This window comes from Rhea americana, unplaced genomic scaffold (assembly GCF_003343005.1).
Source record: "Rhea americana isolate MKP2758 unplaced genomic scaffold, rheAme1 scaffold_160, whole genome shotgun sequence".
Classification (NCBI taxonomy): domain Eukaryota; kingdom Metazoa; phylum Chordata; class Aves; order Rheiformes; family Rheidae; genus Rhea; species Rhea americana.
In genome coordinates, this window is record NW_028185706.1 from 217,346 (window position 1) to 236,763 (window position 19,418).

Below are 19,418 nucleotides of genomic sequence, written 5' to 3' on the forward strand. Positions count from 1 at the left end.
TTCATTTGTGCTATGTAATTTTTTTTGCAGCTTATATTTGCTTTTGCGGACAAGAAATTCTTAACTGATTATTTTTTTTTTCACAAAAAGCCTAGTTTCCTTCAAGTTAGAATGTTTTTTGCAGACAGCTTTGAAGCTGGTTACATATGTATCATTCTGAACTCTACAGTTATGCAATAATGGTTGTATGAGTAAGTGCTGCAGGATTAGTTCATAATGTGGTTATTATCAAACATTATGTATTTTGTATATAGATCAGTATATACAACAGAGAAACCTCTGTTARTTCTAAGCAGTTTTATACAAATTAGAGTCTATTGGGATTTTAATGTTTGTTTCAGTAATAGGCACCTTATTTTGAAGTTACTTTTTTAATAAGGGTAATATTTTGATTTTCTACTGTGTCTCAGGCTACTGAACTGTTTATGATTTTTTAATTACATAAGACAAAAGAATCTACTAAAAACCCTACTGTGCTTAACTGAAGTGTTAATGTGTTTTGATCACTTCTTGATTTGGTTTTGTTTATAGATGTCAGCATTGTAATTGTCATCCTGCAGGAGCCATTAGTGGGACTTGTCATCTTGTTACTGGACAGTGTGTTTGTAAACAATTTGTAACTGGCTTGAAATGTGACAACTGTGTTCCCAATGCTAGTAATTTGGATGTCCACAACCTATTTGGCTGCAGTAAAAGTAAGTGGATGTTTAGTTTTAAAAGCATGTCTTTAAAATTAGTGCTTTTTATTGATTTAGTGAGTATTAGATTAGTTTTACAATAAAAAAAAAACAGTTTGGGGGCTTTTTTTTGTTCTTTCCCCCATATTTATTGGAAAGTTATTCCATTAAAAAAAAAAAAAAACTTCCTTGAAGTTCTTCATTACAAGTATCTTAGGAGTATTTTCTGGAAAGATGTACAGAATGCTTTGTATCATTCACAAAACTTATATTTATGAATCTAATGCCGGGGAGAAATAATGGGCCAAAGTTCCCTTGCGCTTCCCACCACCTCCTTTGCAGYGACCAATGCAGAGTTCACTTTTTGCTTACAGGAACACAATAGYGTTTGCACAGCTTGGAGCTTAACCTTCTTTCCTGCAATCATGTTGTGAACATTCACCTTGTGATTAACTTGARTTTTTGGTCCTCAGTGCAGTGTAGCTTTGTCTCTTCATGGAGCTTTTTCAGTCAATTTGGGAAAATATGCAGTGTAGTGAAACAGATCTCCCTGAGCTGGCATGTGTGAGGAGGGGCTAATGTTATGCTGAATATCAGATCAGGAACTGAAATGAATCATGTCGCAGTGGAACATCTGCACTTCTGCCCTGGCAGTGAGTCTCGATATGAAGGGAAACGGCCTTTGCTTAGGTCATAATTAGTTAAAATTAAATGTTCATGTTTGCCCACCAGTCCATAGTCTCTATATTGGCACGAAATTTTAAAGGAGAGGAAAAACGTTGTATGTAGAGAGATGTTTTTTTCAGTTCCATTTTCAGAAAAGGGCTTTGAGGACATTCATACTGTAAAATGCCAGGCTGTGTTGGTAGCACCTGAGCTGGTTCTGGACAAGTAGCGTTACATTTACGTGACGCATCGTAGTGCTSTACAAAGGTAACAGCCCAGTCTTAGAAGCAGTATGGTCAGTTAGTGAGGTGCTCTGCCGATCTCTCTGAGTGGGTCCGATTAGTAATGAACAGACCAGGTACTACTGTGAGGATTAGCTGAGTTAACTATGTACAGTGCAACATTCTACAGCGTTAGACCTTCCCAAGTAATCTCTGAAGTATGTTTTTAGCTCCTCCTCCTGCATAATATTTATTTATTTATTCTGCGTAGGCATTTATATCATATTCATCATTGTGGTATATGCATGTTATAGATTTGCAAGCAGAAATGCACATACACAGAGTACATTTATGAGAACAGACAGCTCTCACTTTGATTCCAGTTTGTTTTTCTATTGTAAATTAGTTTAAATTTCAAATAATATACATTGCATAATGCATAGTATTATAAATATGATGGAATAGAGAGACTGATTTGTTTTCAGAGGTGATTTTGCTCAAAGTTTAGAAGTGTTTAGATACAGTTATATTTTGCTTTTCCCCGTACTCTTCTGTAGAACACACAGTATCTATTCATTGTGCAGATAGTTGATTGGCTTGTTGTGTCTTTAAAAAAATGTAGGATGTTTCAACTGAATGTATAATAATAATAATACATGGCACTTTTATGATGCTCTTCATCTTCAAAGTGCTTTACAAACATAAACCAACCTACTTATTTATGTTGGGATATACATTTGATAAAGGTCAATGGCAATTCAACTATAAAATTGATTAATAATAACATGCCATAGATAAATAATATCATAGATTTTAGCTGGAAAATGTGGGAACAGCTCAGGCAGTATTCTAAATGACAAGCGGAGTCCTCTTCTGGACATAAAAGATATAGCAATTGCAATCTTTTAGTTTTTCATATCAAAATGTCTTAACTTGTTGCCTAGATATGGAGCTTTGCCTAACTTTGATGTTTGGTTTAATGCCTACTTTTGCTATTTGTGATTATTTTCATTGTAACACAGTATTGTGTTGACACACATTATTTGTTGTACCTCTTTGCAAACAGAAGCAAATATAAGTTGCTATCATTGTCCCAATAAATCTTTTCTTAAAAAAAAGACTTTTTTTTTTTTAGTATTTCTGCCCAGCAATATTTTAGATGCTGCATAAAAAACCTAGAAATACAATACTTTGCTTACACATCTAAACTGTAAAATAACATAAAAGTGGGAGCAACGTACAATAACATGAGACTGAGAATGGAGAATAAAGGAGTATTTCAGTAAGTTCGTTTGGTTGCTCAAGTAGCATGTCTTGTAGGCATATATTTTGTGGACGGAAACATTCAAAAGTGCCAAAGGGATTTAGGAGCACATGTTTCCTTTGATTCTCAGATTTTGCTCCTATAGACTCTCGGATGCCGTTTGTTTGTGCTCAATCCAATGGACGCTAGAAATACCTTCTCATATTTCTTGGCTGAGAGATTGCAGTAGGAACAGGGCTTTTCTTTAGCTTACTCTGTTTAGTGATATTTAACTAGCATTTTAGGTATTTGATAAAAACCCACAAGTAGTCAGACCCACTGATACTGACATAATTCTCTACTTTTGTCACGTGTGAGGCTGGAAGTCCTCATGTTGCTTTCCTGTCCAGAGATTCACTGTTTGCTTATCTCCTACTAGTCTGGCTGGACAGATTTGCATAATTATCTTTTGGTGAACTGCATATTGTAAGCAAATCTCCACATAATGAAGATGAGGATGGTTTATGAATAGAAGGAGAAAAAGTTAATGAAAAGACACGTTTCTACTGTTAATATTTTCCTGTACTGCTGATTGTAAGGGAGAACTTACTGCATGGTTCTGGATCCAATTTTGATAGCTTACTCTCTGTGTTGGTTTCTGTACTGCCTTCCTATATCTGCACCCCCTTGTTTTTTTCCAAAACCTTATCAGGTTTCAGAGTATGATCAAACAGTATAAAAGGCCTTATATCTCTTGCTATGTTTAGTGGAAGTGTAGGATTGCTCACTCCAGACTGCCTCAGTGGAAGTAGAAGGGATTAGAAAAGAGGGCAGGGAAATGGCAAGTGCACCTTTGAGTCAACCTATTTATTATCTGCCAAAAAGGACCATCTTGTTCCGTGTTARTGCACGGTATACTGAGGGTGACAGAGAAATGCTTTCCTTAGTAATAATAAGCTGCCTGGAGTTTTCATAGCAGAATATGGTATCATGCTCTGGCTTGAATAATAACATAAATATATTTGCGTGCACATACGTGCCTATGTGTGTGTATATATCAACGCATATAAATTTTTTTTCTAAATAATAGCCCCTGTCTCAGAAAACWCCATGATCATACATTTGAATTACAAAAGGGACATAGGAGGAACTTTGACTTCTCTTTCTTACAGCATGAGACTTTTGGCTAGTGAAATTCAGAATTGTTTTTTTGAGCAGTACTTTCATGAATAAGAACAGAATCTCGAGCTGATTCATTAAAAAGTTATACACYGCACTCTCAATAGATTTAAATTCCAGTGAAAGTAATGGGAGTTGTCTAAATAACCTTCAGAATTTGGCCCTTTTTGTTCTTTATGGATTTAATTAAATATTATAACACTGTCGTAATATTTTAGTTAGTTTGTGGACTTTGTATTTCTATTCTATGAGAGGCAGATAAGCGGCACCTGGCATAAGCTAATGGAAATAATTCTCTGAAAACAGAAATGATGATTGAATTAAAGACTTCAACAATGTGACCAGATAAACATGTTCCATTTTTACAGAGTTCTTAAAATATATAAAAATGAAAAGGAAGAAATGATTTTCTGGAAAACTGCAGTACGCTTGCTGTAATTTTGGGGGGATGAATGTTAAATTTGTGGATAAAAAGCTTTATTGGAGAGCATTTGGATGGATCAGTTTAGTTTAATAATGTCTGGCCTTGGTGACCATATGTTTACTTGAAAGTACTTCTTTGAAGAAAAAAAACACATTTCCCTTTTCAATTTTATTTAATTTTATTTTTGTGGTTATTGAATACTTTTATTTTTAAATGCTCTCTTTCCATATGTGTGTGTTTTAGCTCCGTTTCAACAACCTCCTCCTACAGGAGAAGTTCTCAATTTTTCTGCTATCAGCCTCCGGTGGAGCTCGCCTGACTCTCCAAACTCTAACAGACTTACCTACCAGTTATATAGGGATGAGACTGAAATTTATACAACCGAAGACTATTATCCTTATAGTAAGTAGTTATAAGAAGAAGACATCAAAGATTTTTAGGTGATTGTGTATGTACATATGAATGTCATTTATTTATTATTTCTGCTCTCCCTGCTTTTTTGTTCACTGAGATTTTGAATACGTTACTCCATTTTCCTTTAGTGGACTGTTATGCTTATTACTTTTATTTGAAAGAAATGGACAGCTCAGACTAAACCCATGTAAACTGAATCACCCCAAATGGCCAATAATTTTTTACTTTTGAGTTTGAAGCGCTTTGAAGAATTGACTTTCTGAAAGYGCTTCCTGCAAATATTCATATGCTTTGAAACCAAAAAGGTGCAATGCTAATTGCAGAATTACAGGAAATGGAAGAGACCATACAGTGTTTAAAACGCCTTTTTTCATCTTCCCAATCTTAAGCTGTTAACAGATTAGGAAAGCTTTTTGTGGTCTCTAACTTTTAGCACCTTTTGTAGGCTATCAGTGTAGCTCCTAATTTCCTTTCGCAGCACCACTCCTCTCATGTTGAGGCTTGCAAAGGCATCCTCAGAAGGCAGTCCTCAAGGGTTCAGGATTCTGTCCTGGCTGGAAAAGGCCATTTTGTGTTACTCTTGATCCTCTTCTAACTGAAAAGGATCTGAATTTGGATGCTGTTTTTCTGTATATACTGCACACAACTGTTTTGAAGAAAACAGGTGTGGTTAACTAAGCTTTGATTTCTATTCTAACAGTTTCTTTAGTTTGCTGCATTTTCAGAGCAATGTAGCATTAATATTTTGCAGAAAATAAGTCTTTCTTAGTATTGCTATGAACTCGGGAGGAAAAAAATTATTGACTTATTCAGTGGAAGGACAGATGCTTTGGTTTGCTTAGTATTTTCATGTTCTGGAGGAAGCTACTGTGTTTCAGTATTTCTAGCAATTGATTACAATGTGTGGCTGATGCTGTATATTTGGACACTCTTCAGTACATGTTGTGAAGGAAGGTATGTGACCCATATATGCCTGGGATTAAGTGACTGTGAGAAGAGGAAGAAACATGACAACAAAGCTTGGAGATCTAATAGAAAATATTCCAATCCCTTAAATTGCTTTAAAAGCCTAAATATACTAAAAATATGAAGTCATTTCAAAAGTAAAGCTAATATATTTTGTYTTCATAAATTTATGCTCTGTAATGTACTTGAAAGCATGCATTGTTGAGGATGTTATTTCATGGCTGTACTTATAGATTTATGTAAAGATTAAACAATTCTGAATTTATATTAGCTGGGTAATCAGACACTAGCATATTTATATTTAACAAACCATTATTTTGTAAAAATATAGATTTAGTTTAAAAAGACATTTCTGACATTTTCACATCATTAATTAGGGCAATTGCCAGGAAATCATCAACTGAATGGTATTTGAATACTGAGAACAGTTTGTTTCTGGTGGCAGAACTCTGTTTTATTTTGACACTATTCTATTACTTTGTTCTCAGTATAGTGCAGAATCTGTAATGCTCATGAAATGCCAGATGAGTGCAACTTGATGAATAATGATCTTATGAGAGTTAGAAACATTGAACTTTTTGAAGGAAAATTAAGAATAATCCCCTCAATTGGCTGGATGATCGGGCTGATAGTATTGCAGAATACCCAATTAAATTAATGTTTTGCTAACTGTGCTCTCAGAAGCCAGAAACTCAGGAGATACCAGTCTTGAGGATAAAATGAAATGTTTGCTCTAAAATACAGGAAATTCCCACACAAAGCTACTTGTGATTCTAACTCCAAATCACATTGGTTCTAATTATTTATACAGGTAATTAAATAGATGGTGGGATTATTTTCCAGGGGAACATAGAACCTTCTACTTTTTGRTTTTATCCAATTTTATCTAGCCTATATTCCTGTTGAAATAAAGTTACCATCTGGTGATCAGTTGTTCATCTGCAGTGAATAAACTTGCTGGTTGCAATCCAATTTCTCGTAATGCACATTGATATCCCAATAACCACTGCTACAGCTGGCTCAGCCATTTTGGAACCTTGCCTGAAATACCAAGGTTTCAAAGGCACGAAGATGAGACTACCCAGGCTTCTTATGACTGGACCCCAGCGACACATATGTGATCATTGCAGGTAGTTGAAATGCTGTAGGCAATTACTGGRCTGACACTGCTGCTTGTCAAGGTTTGAATATCTAGCAATACKAATAACGTTGAGGTCCTCCACTCAGGACTGGCCTGCCAGTGCAAATGCACAGAGAGGATATAGAAATACCTGTTTTGCAAAAGTTTAAGAATCTCCATGATCTCACACGTAATATATTACTCACTGTCTACTATCTCTTAAGACAAAACCATGTATGGTATTATGATTGTATTTATACACATTTTGTACCATGGCTGGATACAGGCTGAGGTGTATAACTGCGTCTGGGATAAACCCTGAAGGTCTTCATGGTCCTGTTGTTAAAAAGCTGCCTAAAGTAATGAAAAGTGGAGGCTGAGGAAAGTAAATACGGTCTGGGATATACCTGTTYAGTAGTTATTTGCAATTATATTTCACTTTTCATTCAAGATCAAGTGCTTTACAAATGACCCATCAAGTACCATTTTAGAAACAAGGAATTGAAAGCATGGAAAGGTGAAATATATGGCTTTACACATGAATCAAAAACAAGGGTGTGAAAATTTGCAGAATGTCTATCTTTCTAAAGCCACTTTGCTAATATTGGTGATGATTTACAACCAAAATAATTATTTGCAAGTGAAGGATGAATAATAAGATAATTGTTAATCTTGTTCATGATTAAAGCAGGAATTAAGTGGAAAAAATATTTCTATAGTGATGCCAATGTACAGTGGAAGAAAATAAGGGGAAAACAGGAGGCTTATTTTCCTATTTGAAAAAAAAGAAAACCCCCTGAAAAGTTATGGTGAAAGTTACAGTCAGTGATCTCAGGAAGAAGAGGATGCAAGGAGGCATAAATATCTTACACCTTGGAGTTAGGAACTGAAAGATTTTATTTTTAACTATGCAAATTAAGGTTTTTGTGTGTATTAAATTTTTTTCACCTGTTTRTTTTAGGTGTTCAGACGTTCATTGATACTGCTTTATCTCCATATACCTTCTATTCCTATTACCTCCAAGCCAGCAATGTTCATGGTTTTACTAGAAGTGCCTCTGTGACGTACAGAACAAAATCTGGGATACCTACAGGAACCTTGCATTTAAACCCAGTCTTTCCTGTTAGTCATCATTCTGTTTTGCTTTACTGGACAATCCCTTCAAATGACTCTGGGCCCATAGAAAAATATGTTTTGACATGTACTGGCTTGGTTGATCTCCAGCCTTGTGGCCAGTATGAAGGTTTAAAAACCTCAGCAATTATTTGGAATCTCATTCCATTTACAAAATATGTTTTTTCTGTGGAAGCATGTACCAGTGGAGGCTGCTTAAAGAGCCAGCCAGTAATGGTAATTACTGCACAAGCTCCTCCAGAAGGGTTACACCCACCTGTTATAGATATCATCAGCTCTACGGAACTGGCTGTGAAATGGGCACCACCTGAGAAGCCAAACGGTAGGACATACGATGCTTACTTTCTTAAATCAAAGACTATGCAAAGAAAAAGCAGTATTTTTTCAAATCTAGTTAGAATATCCTTAGCCATGAGACATGAACAGTGAATAAAGTAAGGCAGCATCTGCATTTGCCTGACACCATTCAACGTATTGTCAGAGTCTGTATTTTGTTCTTCTGGAGTCCAGAACTCTAGCTGAGTGTGATGGGACGAGAATTTAGCCATTAGTGGCATCTGCTGCAACAAAAAAATCACATCTATAATTAAACATTTACAGTAAAATCAATTTCTTCCTAATTTGCCAGATCGCCGAGTTCAGACAAATGTGGTAATATGGCTGTACAGAGAATAAATAAGTAGGTAACAATTATGAGAAAAATCTAAAAATTAACAGAGAAGTCTGTTTTTAAAACCATCCGTCATGTGTAGTAACTAATTCTATTACCAGCATAACTTTATTAGGGTTTAGGCCATTGCCAAGACTTGCTGGTCTAACTTGCCTAATAATATTTCAGGTTTTTGAGTCTGAGAACACAGCTGTTGTAAGATGCTTTTGTGATGCCACATATTTTACTGTTAAACACTTTATTTTTAATATATATACAGTTGAGCTTTGTGAACTTTCAATTACACACACAAATATTTGCACTTGTTTAAACAAGTGTTCTTATCTGTTCACAGAATGAGCATCTGTTTATGGAGGAGCTCACCTTCCTCTGTGAAAATCTTATTTGCATAATATTTCCAGATTAGACTTAAGAATGCCCACACAAGAATGTGTCTATATGTTTGGAGGGGCAGTACCTACAACGTAGATCATGATACTTGCTCTTAGTACTTTCTGCTCAACCCATGGCATATACTCTTCATAGTTTGGTGGCTGTGCCTGCCCGATCTGTCTTCATATGGGGGTCAATAAAACCAACCTCAGCCATTAGATTCCGTTTTTACTTTTCCTCAACAGCTGAAAGTGGAAGGAGGACTGATTATCCTTCTTCCAAACTGATACTTGTAGCACATAGGCCTCTGTTTGCTATTGCAGGGGTGAGCTGTTTTTCAGTAGCGGCTGCTGGAAACAGATCTTTTCACAAGCATAGAGGTGTAATGGAGCACTCACAGCAAAGTGAGAATGTGATTCTGGCATGTGTAGGAATGGTTAGGTATAACTAGTGCCAATAACAGGGAAAGCTCGAAAAATAAGATACAGGTTTCATCTTGAGCTAGCAACTAGAGAACRTATCTTAGATGTGTAGAGGTTGTTGACTCTAGTTTCCCCTATACTGGAAACCGTTCCGTTATGGGTTTTTTTTTGGCTTTGGAATCCCATGTTAACTAGCTGAAAAGTCGCATGAATTTGTCCACCCGYATTACAGACAGGCTTCCATGCTGTTGTGCCAAAGAGCTAGTATCATGGTTGTATTGCTTTCTAAAATTTAAAAAGATATATTATATTCAGTATATGGTTTGTTTTAACTCACTAGTATATAATTGTTATCCTCCCCTCCAGTGATGGCAGTGAATAACAAAGTACCAATAGTTCAATTATCTTTAGGTTAAAATAGCTGTTAATTAACAGCACAGGCAGTTTTAAGCAATGCTCCTCTGTTTCCTTCAATGTCTGGTCAGATGTCCTCATCTTCTTAGAAGACAAGGAGAAAAGCCCTTTTTCCAAAGCCACCTCTGCAGTTCTGTGCATGCGTACAKCCCCAAATACTTACACTGTACGTTAATTAGCCATCTTCTGGCTTTGTAATGTCTCTCTCCTTTCTCATTTGGGAAATCTGCAGTCAGCTCTCTGTGTGCTCCTGGAGCTAGACTGCTTCCACAATCCTACCTAGGTCATGTATCACTTTCTACTGTAATAGTGAAGTTTTATTTTCTGAAGTGGTGAGACCTTCCTGCCTACATGGTATGTAGGTTTGATGGAAAACACATACCCCTCCTATCCAATAGTCTCTTCTAAAAGGTCAGCAGTTAACTGCTGCTCAAATACTGTCCTATCTGTTATGTAAAACAAAAAGAAAATGTTCCTTTGAAAATCGGAGGCCTGAACTTGTTGCCAGTTACATTTGGTCAGAACTTTAGTGTATTTCTTTCAAGTACAGATAGCAAAACTTGTGGAGTAAGTCAGCAAACTTTACTAGCAAACTCTAAAATTATATGGAGGGGAAAATAAAGAGTGTAGTCCAAAAAAATGTAAAAGTGAATATTTAGATAAAAATAACAGAAAGAAAAAAAAACTTGACATATTTTCTGTATTTATTCATTATTTGTTTGTTAGGACTTTAAATGTATTTGCACTGATATTTTAGTAGAACTCTAAAAATAGTTTTAATACACTAATTTTTCTGGCTTGCATTTTTGTCTAGGTATAGTTATAAGATATGAACTTTACATGAGAGAAAAATTAAAATCAGATGGGAACTTTCTTCCTCCTGAAATTCGTGTTTTCCAAAGCAGTGGATGGCTCAGTCCTCAACCGGTTTTGGAGTCTGCTAATGAAAATGCCTTGGCTCCGCCTCAGACCAGTACCATAGTCACTGATCTTGAACCATTCACAGAATATGAATTTTATGTGCTAGCAGTAAACATGGCAGGTAGCATATCTTCAGACTGGGTATCAGGACGAACAGCAGAAGCAAGTAAGTGCTGGTTTGAATTTGTTCACTAAACAAATTGGAATGCATTTTTTAAGGTTTGGTCAATAAGAGTAATTCAGCAATGATTCAAAATGGATGCATTTTTCTCATTTTTAACTAAGTTAGGTTTAGCTCAGTTKGTTAGAGCCTGGTGCTAATAATGGCACGGTCATGGGTTCAATCCCCATATGGGCCACTTGTTTAAGGGTTGGACTAGGTGATCTCCAGAGGTCCCTTCCAGACTTACCAATTCTGTGATTCTAATTGAAAAGAAGTCAGAGTCTCTCAGAACTTAGTATGTGATGGGGAAAAAAATTTCTTCACCAATAAAATCATGCTGTTGAAGAAATAAACTCTGCCACTTGAACCAAAATTTCAGAACTAAAAGACTGTGAAATCTACTAGGCAGTTTTTGATTTCCCCACTATTTTATTTATATATTCTTTAAAAAGAGAAAATATGAGAGAAGATTGTTTTCATCACCAATTTGTAATGAGTTAGGATGATTTAGGAATTTTGCCCGGAAAAGTATGTATGTGCTGGAAGGGGATTCAAATAAGTTTTCCTGAGCTGAGGATTTGGTCATTTAGATTTAGCTTTGATCATTTAAAAGTTTTTTTTTGAAGAACTTGAGGGTTATTTTTTCAGGTATGTAGCACTTAAAACTACTTATATGCTTGTATAAAGGCCAAGTATTATAATATGGACTGATTTTTTTTTAGAAGTTCAATCAGTTCACAACAGTTCTTATGACCAGATTTTAATAAGTACTTTCCATTTGGCATATTATTCTGAAATAATGGATATTTATCTAAATCCTTATATGAGAAATCTGATCTTTTAGGCTGATAAAGCTTGTGTTTTGCGATTAAACGTCTATGTTACATCACTGATACTTTTGTTTACAGATAGCTTGAAAATCATGTCCTCAATCATTTACTCCTGAAAAAATAGCAGACTAAACTAATTCCCCTTTCAAAACGAGTCTCTGTGCATATCTGTTCTTAAATACGGTATGTCATAAAAGTGTTAAATTGTATTTGGGAAGAGGTCCATTAGTGTGGTKGTTTGTACGTAACAGAAGTGCTGTGAGTTGGTATGCTATTATTACAGAGTAATCAGGTGGGGATTTAACTGCAGTGCAAACAATCCTTTTACAGATTTAGCAATGGAAGACAAGGGAACTGTTTTGTAAGAAGTGAGAGACATGTTAATTCTAAACTGGCCCAGCAAACAAAATTGCTTTTAAGATGCTGAAGTATTGAACACTTTTGCTTTTATCGGTTTTTTCCCAAGTTACCCAAAGTTTTTCTTCAAACCTTTTTATTTATGTGTACTTCCTACCTGGTACAGGGTTTAGAACTTTAGTGTTGATTAGTAGAGCTTTGAAGACATAGGCCGAGTTTTAATCAGCATTCGTGGCCACGGTGGGAAACAGGAGAATGATGGGTGAGTGAGATACTTTTCATGTAGTTTCAAAATAACATGAAAATTCCAGTTATACCTGAAAAGTTGGTTAAAAAGGAATTGGACCTGAAAAGTCCATAAAAGAGATGGTGTTTTACAAATACAGTAAGAAAGCTTGCATGACACATTGCTCATTTATGTTATGAATGTTACTGTATTCATTTGATTTCAGCCCCAGTATTCATGCCATCTCCATCAGTATTCCCTCTTTCACCATATTCCCTCAATGTGTCTTGGGAAAAACCTGAAGATAATTTGGCAAGAGGAGAAGTGATTGGATACAGCATAAGTTTGATGACTGAACAAAAATTCTTGCCACCATTTTCCCAGGTATTATTGTTGCAATATGATTTTTTCTAACTGATAATAGGAAAATTGATAAAGTCTGGTTTCCTTCTCAATTCCGTTATATCCTGATGAAATTATTTGCCCAATTGCTGTACATCCTCTGATCTTTTTAACTTCTCGGTTTGTCATTTTCTTGATTACACTCTAATGTTGTACATTGTTTTTAGGTTTTAAGTGGTGGTGCTGAAATTGCTTGTTCTCAGCGGTGGGTAGGATTCCAAAGCAGGAGGGGCCAGATTAAGCAGCATCATTTAAATTGCCTTAATCTTTATGTGGTCTAATTCTGTATTATTGCAGTATTTGTTGATATGCTTAAAGTCATGTTTTGTAGGAATCTCTGCCTTCACTAAAAAAAACAAAAACAAAAAAACCCCAACAACCCAACAACCATAAGATCCCAAAAAAAAAAAAAAAAGAAAGAAAGAAAGAAAGAAAAAAAAAACTTGTCTAGCTTCCTGGATAATAGACAAGTCTTTGAAAACCTATTATAAAAACAAACCATTTTATAAAGTCTAAATAAATGATTTTTAAAATGCTATTTTAATTTTTGAATAAGTGGGTTTTGCAAACAAGTACCATGGCAGTAATAGTGAAAAAAGCTTAGGAACAAGCAAAGAAACATCATCTGTAATCAGAGTGTGGGAGCAGATCAGGTACTCTGACACTGTATGTGTCAGTTCAGAGCTGACTTAGGCTTTTAATGGTATCACAGATAGGCCTCAGTTTGTTTGTCTATAAGATGGAGATAATATTGCCTACCTACCTTCTAGGGCTGTTGTGATAATATATAATTGTTTATAAATTGCTTCTGGACACAGACTTGTGAGATTTTTCATCTAAATAAACATCCGATAAAGAATTTATCTAAAGTATAATATCTTATTCAGTTTCCTTGTCTCCAACTGATAGCTTAAAATAATGCTAAAGTAAAGCAGATTCATATGCCTCTAGGTATTTCCTACTCCCATCCGTTGTAATGGCCAGCTAATCAAGTGACTTATTCAGCGACGGTCAGATTTCATCGCTTAGTGGTGTCATCTGCGTTGTAGCGTCTTCTGTCCTGCACTTCTGTTTGTAGTGATAGCTGCACTACCAAGCAGCTTTACAAGGCAATAACTTTGTTTCCTCATTTATCCACTCAGGAACTGGATTGTTACCCCATAAAACAGTTTGATGGGAAGTATAATCATTTAAATCCTAGCTTATTGAGATTCTCCAAAGTAATCCTCTCCCTCRGTAGGTCTTTGCAAGCTTTTCCATGTCCAAACGAAGGAATCTGCAAATTCAGAAACAAAATGTTAGTGAACGTAGCATTTCTATTCCTTTGAATTGATGACGTTAGCCAACTRTCATCATCTAATATGTTTGCCTTGCAGGTTTTGCATATAGCTGAGCCTCACGAGCTGTCCTACGTGGTGACAGGATTAAAACCGTACAAGTTGTACAACTTCACTATTACTCTCTGCAATCAAATTGGTTGCGTAACCAGTGAGCCAGGCACAGGGCAAACCTTGGCAGCTGGTAAGGAAACAGTCTGTATCAAAGTGCAAAGCAGACACACGGTTTGCTAATGAATACCATTATAGATGATCATAGTTTGATGCACAGTGACAGGGATGGGTGTTGTATTAATACAAAGCGACTCGCTTAATTATTATTTGCTTACCTTGACAGAACAAAAACAAAACAATATTTTTGCAGTGCAGGTTTAAGGTATGTTGCCTTGGCGGTAGGATTTGTGTACCATGCTCTTAATTGCAAGTTACTTATATGGTTCTTTTGCTCCTGTTTGTTTAAACTGTAATTGTACATAAATGTGGCCGAACCTTTTCATTCATGTATGCTGCTAAGCTTTGTTGTTTTTGATTTTTTTTTTTTTAAGTATGTGTAACATTTGCACAACAGGACGTACAAATTGCCTGTACTGTGAAATGTCGTGCTGAACATGAATGATGAATTGAATGTTTTTTGTATTTAGGCTCTAACGTGTACATAGTGTGTACATTTGTGTCTCTAAACCATAGGCAACATCCATGCTTTGAGTTTGCTTGTCTGAAATGTTGGTTTACTCTCTGATATTTATTAGATTTGGTAGGTATCATACTTTCTTAAGGAAACAATGCTTAACAAACTGTGTTTATGTGTCTCTGTACCTTAATAATTTTTCAAGATTTGAGATAATTTCAATCACATTTTTCAAGGGCTTCAAAGATACTAGCTTTCTCCACATTTGGGGAAAAATAAGCATCAGTATRGAACAGAGATGGAGAAATCCTATATTTACTTTGATGGAAAGACTGGCATGAATTCAGTTCTTAGACATAAAAGGACCAAAAGGGTTTTGAGAGAAAAATTGTTAGGAAAATCTTTTTATTCCTGAAACAAGGTACTCGGTTTGACTTAAGCTTAAAATCCCTTCTATGTGACATATTGGTGGTCACCTGCAGAGATCTGGCCACTTAACACTACAGTTTCCTTTTGTACAGGCATTAAAACACAGCATTACTTTCACAGTATTAGCATTTTCAGTTAAACAATTAGTGGTGTTGTTACAGGGATGTTGTGATGATGGTCTTTGAAATCACTTCTTAGATAATTTTGTCTCTCAAAGGAAAAAAATCTGAAAGTTTCTGCCTATCCAACATGTTCTTCTTGTCTCTCTGGASCATATCTGAGTTGCCTGAATTCTGTCAAAGCCCCTCTAATTAATCAATGAAGAGATATAGGAGCTTTCAGGCAGGGAATAAGGAATGGCCTAGAGCCAGTAAATGGGAAGCTTTATGTATATGAACTGAAGTGGAATTTAGGCTGTTGGAATATTACCCTTAGTGTGCTATTTGTTGTTTATCTACTTATTAAAATACCTTTCTATTTGATCTCCATTGGAGGATATATGGTTTATTTCTTTTGTTGATGTAGAGTCCTTATGTTTCAGTGGACAAAGATTGTTGTTAGTCTTCTCTCTTTCCGAATTGCTGATTTTCAATTTCGGTTTGTTTCTTTATGCTGCAACGTCTTAAAGGTTCAAGCTGGCTGTCTAAAGAGTTTCCTATTTGTATGAGCATAACTTTATTCAATACCACACGGCCATGTAAGGAACAGAGTTCCAGTCTGTACTAATAACCATGGAAACAAGTATGGCCTAAGACACCTTATTAGCACAAATGATCCAAGTTTGTGTTTGTATATTTATTAAAATATTGAGAAACAGTAGCTTAGTTATGAGTAACAGCTTGTTTATTGACCATCTCCTCCTTGGTAGCAATAATACTTAGGGACCACTCATATTAAGGAATGCAGGGGAATACAAAATAGAATAATAGATATATCCAGATTTATTAGATGTTTCTCAGTGTAGTCTTTTCTCATTTACCAGTTCTAGGCCATGTAGGTAAAAGGTTTTTCGTGTTTTTAAAGCGTATTAATGCAATATCTTAAATTTTGACAAACTGAAGAATAAAACAGATTTTACATGGCATTTTATTATTCATTGTTCATATTTTTCATTTCTGGAGAAAATTGTTTAAGAGTCTCCATTCAGACTTTTTTATGCATGTTCCATTTGGGAATATTATTTTTTGTAAAATGGTCTTTTAAAAGCAAATTTAGAAGAAACACTACTCGTGTTTACTTTTAAATCAGAGCAAATTCAACCTTAGAGCAAAGTAAGTTAGGAGAAGCCGCTCCTGTCATTTATAAAAATAGATGATCAAATCTTAGTCTATTAATATCCTTTTGTGTTGCTGAAAGGTGCAAAAATTAAAATTGCCTTTCTAGCGTTGCTGAGGAATTCTGTTTTATGAAATGTGTCTCTGGCACAAACTTTTCCCTGACTCTGTGTCGCTCTTATGCTCTGGCAAAGGGAACTTTTTGGAGGACATCATGACTGAAGTGTCACTATAACAATCCAGGAGCTTTTAACTGTATTCCAAGTTGGTCTAGAGGTTATACTGAATTATACTGATTCTTCTCTATCTCTAGGAGGAGAAGCTATTTTTATGTGGAGAATACTGGTTTGTTACATGGAACATTTAAATCAATGGGTACCTTGATGAGTGCAATTTTGGGATGTCCAATAGAGTTATACTAGCTTGCGTTTAGAACTACCAGTTCCTATTAAAATTTGCCAACAGAAGTTGCAAGTCATTTTTAGACTATGTCTATATTCATTAGGTTAATTTGAAGACTTGCTATGAAAATAGATAGTCTTAGAAATACGTCATTTTTCTTTTTCTCTTGATACATGCTTATTTATATGGAATGACACAGCAAATAAAAACAAAGGCAGAAAAGAAGCATGAAATCATTAGAAACAACGATGCTGAGAAAGAAAAGTTGAGAGAATTTAAAAGGAAAGGAAAAAGAAAACAGGAAAGAAAAAGAAAAGGAAGGAAAAGAAAAAGGAAAAGAAAGGAAAGACTTCTGTAGTCTGGGTCACAATTTAGTAGCAAGACTGAAGTGAGCAGAAATATCAGCAACGGTTTGCTCTTCCAATGTGAAATCTTTCAAAGGATAACTTATTTTAAGTTAAAATAATCCAGAAGCATACATAACAAGTAGATACCTTCCAACCTGGTTCAGTGTAGACATCAGTACTTGGAATATTTCATGAGCAGCTGCAAAGGAGTATGAAAGAAAACCAAAATCAGCCATGCATCCTTGCACCTGTCAGGCTGGCAACCGAACTCCCATCCAGTACACAAACTCATAATATTTGTAAATAGCAATAAAAGAATACATTATGGCCAGGAGAATGTGAGAAGGAAGCTAACAAAATAGAGAATTCATAAGAAATACTTTATTTTATATTAAAGCTGAGTGGAAGCTGTCACAAATAAATATGAAATGAGAAAAAAAGAATAGGAAAGACATATGAGAAATAAAAGAAGTTGCATATGTATACCTGATTAATCACCAACTCCAATGATGGAAAATAATGTTGGAAGATCAGCATGATGTGGTAGTCCAATATTAGGATGAAAAACCAAAGCAAGCATGTCGTGGCAATGGAAGAAGAGGATTAACCCTTCCCTGTTACTCAGAGACTGGCTAGAATTAGACCCTAGATTTGGTATGTTCAGGTATAAATACAAAAATAGCTAGATTTTAAAGGCTCAAATCATTGAAGTGTTTCTTTTCTACTTTTTCAATGGGTCTTACAAATGTTAACTAAGGATGTTTTTATGGTCCATGTACGTTCCACATTCCTTGCTCTATTTTAAATACTCTGAGTACTGCGATATTGTTCRTACATTATTGAAAGTCTTGGCTGATAAATAAGGAAGAAGCTTATTTTAACTACTTTGAAAACTTGGAGCCAAATTTTAGCTTCATTTTTGTCTTTGCTACTTCAAGGAAGTCAAGTGGAGCTACGTGAATGTAATTGAAAGTAATACTGGACAGTAATTATACTTTTTTTTTTGTCTCAACATCTGGAGCCAAATTCTACCTTTTTGCTTTCTTCAAGCTCTGTCAGGTTCAAATTCTTGTTGATTTTTGAGAGTAGCTTTCAGCCTGTTATTGGTATCAGGTTGTAGGCTATACTTTTATTTTCAGAAGTACTTTATTTTTGTAAGTGCTCCATGGTTATATCTTATGTAATACTGTGAGCCGGTTCCTTGGAATGAGGAAAGCTATACTAGCTGGTACCACTGAAAGAGCTGGTTCATAAAAAGCAATTTTTAACAATGTATTTGCTTAAAATTATGAATGACTTGTATTATTCTTTGCAGCACCTGTGAAGATGAAGCATGCATGTTTCCCAAACTTTTCAGGCATGCAGGCAAACACTTACCTTTTATTCCTGCCCTCACCAATTTGTGACATTTCAACAGGATGGAATTAGCTGAATGAGGACTAGACCAGTACAGCAATTGCTCATCCTACACTTCTCAATATCGGATAGTCAGAGTGCCTTAAACAATCTATACAGCTATGTTTCACTGMGTACTATGTGACTGAGTTTACTTTTGGCARTTAAGTTTGTCTTTCATTTGTCCTTTAGTTTTTCTTAAACTTAATTTAAAAACATTTTTACAAGACACCAAAGCATAGCTTTGTGATTGCTGCCATTTGCCCCAGCACATTTTATTACTGATCCTTTGCTTTTGATGACAATTATAGGGTTCAGAAGCTAATTTGTAGAAGATAYTCTTCCAGCACCAGCTGCATCTGGCTTCTTGGCAGACTTCTCAAGCAGTTGTATTGGTGGATTTGGAGTTGCCTCTGGGTTTACTGGGGTAATGATGCTGATGGGCTTTCTGGGCTGTCTGACATTCCTTGATGCCATTTTCTTTTTGATTACCCTTTTAGTCTGAGTAATTTGTCCATTTTTTCCATTCACGAATAAGGTCCAGTGCAAGCCCTTTTCAAAAGCCTCATCCCATTTGTCATGGCAATATAACATTTGTTTATGTCTGTCATAGATTGCTTTTCAACAAAATACTATGCCTCAATTTTGAAATCACAAATACCCATTAAACAGGTAATTAGTAACATATATTTTCCTTTGTTGTGGAAGAGAAATATGAGGGCCAGTTGCTGCTGGCCTGAAAACACACATTGTTTTGCATGCATGTACATTAGTGTCTTCTTTGT

At 35.5% G+C, this 19,418-nt stretch overlaps 1 protein-coding gene across 1 annotated transcript in view; it reads left to right on the forward strand.

Annotated features, from left to right (window-relative positions):
• The window catches only part of USH2A (usherin), a 399,365-nt gene that overhangs the window by 80,733 nt on the left and 299,214 nt on the right, over positions 1 to 19,418 (forward strand). The window contains exons 14-19 of the mRNA XM_085300119.1: positions 532 to 695; positions 4,654 to 4,812; positions 7,872 to 8,366; positions 10,737 to 11,009; positions 12,646 to 12,803; positions 14,198 to 14,342. Of these exons, the coding sequence (XP_085156245.1) occupies positions 532 to 695; positions 4,654 to 4,812; positions 7,872 to 8,366; positions 10,737 to 11,009; positions 12,646 to 12,803; positions 14,198 to 14,342 (1,394 nt within the window). The remainder of the gene's footprint in view (positions 1 to 531; positions 696 to 4,653; positions 4,813 to 7,871; positions 8,367 to 10,736; positions 11,010 to 12,645; positions 12,804 to 14,197; positions 14,343 to 19,418) is intronic.